The 5629-nt window shown below is 42.2% G+C and overlaps 1 protein-coding gene across 1 annotated transcript; it reads left to right on the top strand.

The window, feature by feature from the left end:
- The first annotated feature begins 919 nt into the window (after nucleotides 1-919).
- Nucleotides 920-4687, top strand: LOC112558007. Its single transcript, XM_025228184.1, has 4 exons — nucleotides 920-1080; nucleotides 2299-2383; nucleotides 2732-3136; nucleotides 4542-4687. The coding sequence occupies exons 2-4, from the start codon at nucleotides 2355-2357 to the stop codon at nucleotides 4591-4593; spliced, it is 486 nt and encodes a 161-aa protein (XP_025083969.1). The 5' UTR covers nucleotides 920-1080; nucleotides 2299-2354; the 3' UTR covers nucleotides 4594-4687.
- The last annotated feature ends 942 nt before the right edge of the window (nucleotides 4688-5629 follow it).

The following is a 5629-nucleotide window of genomic DNA, read 5'->3' as shown; positions in this document are numbered from 1 at the left end:
TTGCTAACTGTCCTGCCATTGAATGCCAGGAATGGAGCTATGGACTCGCGCGTGGAAGTTCTCCAGTTGTTTAAGACCCTTGAGGTACAGAGTCCACGTGACACAAATAAAGAATGGAAGTTTGGACAACGGCTTTAGTTGTGTGGAAAGTTTGTAACACCTTGTGCATTCTTCCCAGTGTCTAACCTTCCTTGCTGACTATCAAAAGATAATTACAAAAGATCTGATTTTTTTTTTTTGTTTGGTATTGGCCACTAATCTTGGGAGTTTCTACAGTCTAATGCTGGAGATGTTTATAACAACGGTTAACTCAATATGGTAATGTTTTAATTTCCCAGTTGACTTGAGGCTGCTTGTATGTGAGAAAGCTGTGAAGTCCATGACAGTGACAACAAAATTGATGATGACTTTTGTCGGTGAGAGTGGGAAAGGAAACAATAGTGGCTATTGTATTGATGCCAAGATAAGAAACATTTTCATTGCTAAGTTACCTCAGTAATAATCCTGGAATTAGCCGGCTTGTCCATTCTTCCGCAACAGAACACACCAGAAAGACACAAGGCGGCATTCATGAAAGGACTATCAATCAAGTGTATGTAGTGTGACAGTTTAGACTCAGAACTTCCGGGCTGTAAGGAAACAAAGAAGTTCCTTGGCATTCCACATTTTTTAGTTGGGAACTTGGGGCTAGTGAGGAGTCGGCGCTCATGTTGACGAAGGAAAGGAGGTAATGGGGATGGGAGGAAGAAAGAGATTGGAATAGGAGAAGGGAGGGACAAAGGTAAAGAAAGATCTGCTGATGCTAACCTTGCTGTAAGCTATGGGGGAAAGGGTATGGAAGAGAAGAAATAAGGGGAGTCGGATGCGGCCATGATGGACTGAGGAGGGAAGTATTATGGAAATGATGAACACTCCGGCAAACCTTGAGGGCTGTTTGTCTCAAGGCACATCCGCGCTGGTGGCAAAGGAAAAAGTCCCTGACGGCCCAAGTCCTACCTTCCCAAACCCTAAGTTAGACCGGGAATCCCAGACGACGCTGCCTTCTGCAAACGAAGAGAGAGAGAAAGAGAAAAGCTACAGGTGAGAAACTCTTGGAAAAGTTCCTTGTGGTCAGTATGTGAAGTGTGCTGAGCTTCATGCGCTGAAGACAAGGATAGTAGCGTTGAAGTTTCTTTCTTTTAAAGTAGGATACAGGCTTTCTGTCTGACAATACTACTACTTCCCTGCTTCAGCTTGGGTCTTCATGTTGTCTCTGTGATCTCCGATAGTGACGAAGGTGTAATGCCATTGTTAGCGCGGAGATCAACGCGAATTTGTTTAACCATAATCCAAGATGTTCTTCCTATTAATTAGGCGATTAATTCTATAAAAAAAAATAACAATGATCATTTTGTTCTCCCTAGTCACTAACCGTTCATCTTATTTCATCAATAAATTAGCGCTTGCGATAGAATGTGCTCGAGAATTTCTGTTTCAATAATTTTCAGTCCTTACTCTCCGTAGTTTATTTCACTCCGTCTCGTTTTCTTCCTTAGAAGCAGAGAGATGTTAGCAAGTCTCATTCAACAGCGACTGTTCTTCCACAAGCTCCTGTCTCATTAGTTACAAGTGTTGCGAGGTTTGCTCTGTAGGCATGAACCACAGATGACTGAATGTGGACTGTATTCCTCCCACAAAGTCCAGACTCTTATAACAGATGCCGACGTGTCCAGAGCTATTTATAGGCATTTATACCTAGTTCTGCACTGTAGCTTGGCGTGAATGCAAATTGGAACTAAAAAATTGGATCTTGTTAAATTTATTAATTTATGTGAACTCATTGCAGCTCATTTTTAATGAATCACAAAAGGTAGACATGTTGCTGTCGCTAAACTGTCAATGCCAGCATAAAGCGGAAACACTTCACCTCAGCCTGACATCTGACCTTTATTAAGGTCGCTCTTGTTCTTTCTTGCCTCAGTGTAACAGAAACATGAATTGCTTGCTGAAAAGTATTTAACTTTTGTTAATGAAGTTTTGCTGTTATTTTAAACATGACTTCTTACGAAAGATCACAGTCATATTAGGATTAGAGATTCAGAATGCTTCTCAAAGAATGTTTTGACCGATAAACAGAATCTGTATTTACCTTCACAGTTAAAACTTTTTTCAAGTGTTTTCTTAAAAAAATGACTCATGACATATTGATCTATACACATCTTTCTCATGATTTTGTTTGTGTGTGCGCGCGCTTGTCTGTGTGTGTGTGTGTGTGTGTGGGCGCGTGCGTGTGTCGGTTTTTTACAAATTTTTATGCAGAAAAATGTCTTCAGTGAGATTGTCTGCATGCTTGCTCCTGTATTTCTTTCTTCAACATGCTTTCTCCGCTCCGGTTCTCCCCAGTGTAAGTATCCCGAGCAGCGGCATCTTAGAGCAGATTACAGTTTTTCACGCAAGGCAGTGTGTTCGTCTAAGAGACGACAGACAGACAGACAGACAGACAGACAGACAGACAGACAGACAGACAGACAGACAGACAGACAGACAGACAGACAGACAGACAGACAGACAGACAGACAGACAGACAGAGATGTGATGAATAAAAGTAAATGCACACGAGTACGAGCGCAGAAACATATTCACTTACTCCTTCACTCCTGTATGAATACGTTTATGGTATATGTGTTTATATATTCCTATCCGTGTGTACGCACATGTGTGTGATTGCATGATTGTATGCATGCGCCTTCAGGTGCGTTTTCAGGGCCATGAGCCTCACGGCAGTCACGGCAGCAGTCACGGGAGTCACGACACACACAGTGGTGACCACGGTGGAGATCATAAGGGAGGTCATGGTGGAAGTCACGGTGAAGGACACGGCGGAGGTCACGGAGGAGGACATGGGGGAGGTCACGATGAAGGACACGGCGGAGGTCACGGTGAAGGACACGGCGGAGGTCACGGTGAAGGACACGGCGGAGGTCACGGTGAAGGACACGGCGGAGGTCACGGTGAAGGACACGGCGGAGGTCACGACGACGGACACGGCGGAGGTCACGGTGGAGGACATGGCGGAGGTCACGGTGGAGGACATGGCGGAGGTCACGGTGGTATACACCGAAAAGGCGATCATGGACCTCCTCATCCTGGGTATTCGGTAAGCCTTTCGTTTAAACATTCTTACAGCTTGTACTGTTGCCTGATATACAGAACACAGAGAAGGATGAGAAACCGAAGGGAGAAAGGAAGAGGGCGGAAAATCTTGGATAAACAAATGAACGAAACAAAGAAGGTAAAGGAGGGGTGATCCGTGGGTAAACAATACGAAGCAGTAAAAACGTATGAGATCAAGTCAGTTGCTGACAGCAAGAGAATAATAATTGAAACAATTCCGGCTTTGTGAAGAACGAACAGCACGGAGAACACCTCAGAAACAAGTAACGACTTGCACAGCTGTGAAGGAAACAGCTGCAGCTGTAGATTGAGGACATTGCAGATGGCGATAAAACCTTGGAGGAGCAGGGGAGCTCGAGGTGTAGTCGAGGTTGCGATGATGACGGTAATTTGTCAACCAAGCTTTGTGGCTGAAGGAGGGCGTTTACTTGGCGTTGTTAGAGCTCGGTTAATGTGTGTCCCGTGTCAGCCAGAGCATCCTACCATCCATGACAAGCGCAAAATACATTATGGACGTGAAACAATGGGTCTAGCTGTAAGTCAGACAAAGAAATAGCATGTCCTAGTAGTTTTTTTCCATTTATAATTTTTTTCCTTTCTGAATTATTGATAGAGATTCCTTTTTGTCTAACCAATGCTCAAGAAGATTTTTTTTTTTCTCAAAATGATCGTCGACTTTGATTTGTACCTTACACTTAAAAGTGTTAAACATTATTCTTTCATGGATTTTCAAATGATAAGCAAATGAAGGGATTAGGCTGATAAAAAGTCATTTGGGTTTAACTCAGCATGTGCAAGCATGTGTGTGCTTGTAGTATGTGTGTAGACACGTTTTAGGCCAAGAACTCCTCCATCGGGAGGAGGTATGTATGTAGTTTTTGTTATTATTATTAATGTACTTCCATTGCACAACCACAAACAGAAAATTGTGCATTAGGAAAAAAGGTTTTGTTACTGTATACTCTATCTCCTCTTTGAGATTTATAATTATAAACACATACTTTACAAACTCCAAACTGTTTTTTTTTGCTCTGCTTTTTCATAGTGGCAGAGCATATTTTTCACTCACCAAATTACAAAAGGGTGGATTGTGGTGACTCACAGGACAGCAATGCGGGGCAGGCTGGAATAGTACAAGATGCAAAAGTGTTAACATACTGTGGCGAAACTACAAATAGAGCAGGCTACATTTTAAGTTGATAATGTGTACGGCCCGCGATTGTTGTTATAAATATTAAAATGACCCTTGGGGGAAAACAGTCTTCTTATCCTGATCTAAGAAGTCAAACACTCGGATGTGAATTGTTTAATCACGCAAGAATTGTGTCAAGCCTTATTCTACTGGAGGTATCTGTTGCTGTAATCATGTAAACCTCCTCTGTTGACAGGGAGGCCCATCTCTCCACGCCAGACATCTGTCCATCATTCCACTGGGTGTAGCGGCATTGTTAGCACTCATCTTCTGACTTACATTGAGCCAGTGCCTTAGTTACTGACAACAGAGTGTAGTAATAAAAGTTGTAATTTTCCTTTCATAGTGTTGCGTTTTTGTTGCGTTTTAATTTTGAAACAAGCCCTGTGCGAGCATCTGAAATGATATGTGTGTGCATGTCCTTTAAACAAGTGAAAGAAAAGGGGGAAGTGACTATTCCGTCACTTGCCTCCATAGCTTTTCATTCCTTTTGCTCCCTACTCCGAAGCCCCTTCTGTCTATCTCTGTCTACTGCTTTTCTTTCCTTTTATCTTTTACGGTACACGGCCTCCCACGGGGTAGTTTGACTCCCAAAAACGTTTACTGCGATTTCTTATTGTCATCCTTTGATCTACAACTTCATTGGAGTCGAGCTTAAAGCCATTCTTAACCCTACCAAAGTGTCATACCTTCGAATCAAAGTTCCCTTGTAAAATTAGATAAACACGATTGGAATAAACTCAACATAATGACCAAAGTGCTAATTTCACAAAGATTCCCCTCCTTTCACCCACAAAGCTTTAGTTTCCTATAACCCTTCACACATTACTCAAACCTGACAACGATTGTTTGGTTAAAAATGGTCCTTAGACCACTTAGAAAGTTGACATGAACATTGCTCCTAACACCCTTTCTCATAATGCTAGTCCTTTTTCACACCTTCCTTTTGTAATATCATGTTACTCTCAGTTCTTGTTATTGTTATTTCGTTCCTTTTTGTGTTTTCTGTATTTGATTTTATTCTTTGTTTAGTACGGTTGTTTATTCTTTTATAGTTCATATGTTATTTGTTTGTTTTCCTGTCCCTCGTATGCTGTCCGAGTCTTTTAGTCAATCCATAATGTGAGCACAAGCCTGTTGGTAGCGAAGTTTGGAATACAAATTGTGATCACGTGTTCTCATAGAAACGTTCGATCGCGCCGCGCACCTGCGGGCATCTTGCAAATTACAATTTGCAGTCAGGGGACTGGAAACACTACTGTTTTTTCCTGCACACTACTCACT

The sequence above is a fragment of the Pomacea canaliculata genome, linkage group LG2 (assembly GCF_003073045.1).
Source record: "Pomacea canaliculata isolate SZHN2017 linkage group LG2, ASM307304v1, whole genome shotgun sequence".
In the NCBI taxonomy this organism is placed as follows: Eukaryota; Metazoa; Mollusca; class Gastropoda; order Architaenioglossa; family Ampullariidae; genus Pomacea; species Pomacea canaliculata.
Note: the sequence above shows the minus strand (reverse complement) of the source record. Positions and strands in the feature narration are given on the sequence as shown.

What these genes read in the sequence shown, in the direction of transcription:
- LOC112558007 (XM_025228184.1), top strand. Translation starts at nt 2,355, where the DNA reads ATGCTTTCTCCGCTCCGGTTCTCCCCAGT. An exon ending in CCGCTCCGGTTCTCCCCAGT is followed by an intron (nt 2,384 to 2,731) that starts GTAAGTATCCCG and finishes ATGCGCCTTCAG; the next exon opens with GTGCGTTTTCAGGGCCATGA. An exon ending in CTCCTCATCCTGGGTATTCG is followed by an intron (nt 3,137 to 4,541) that starts GTAAGCCTTTCG and finishes CTCTGTTGACAG; the next exon opens with GGAGGCCCATCTCTCCACGC.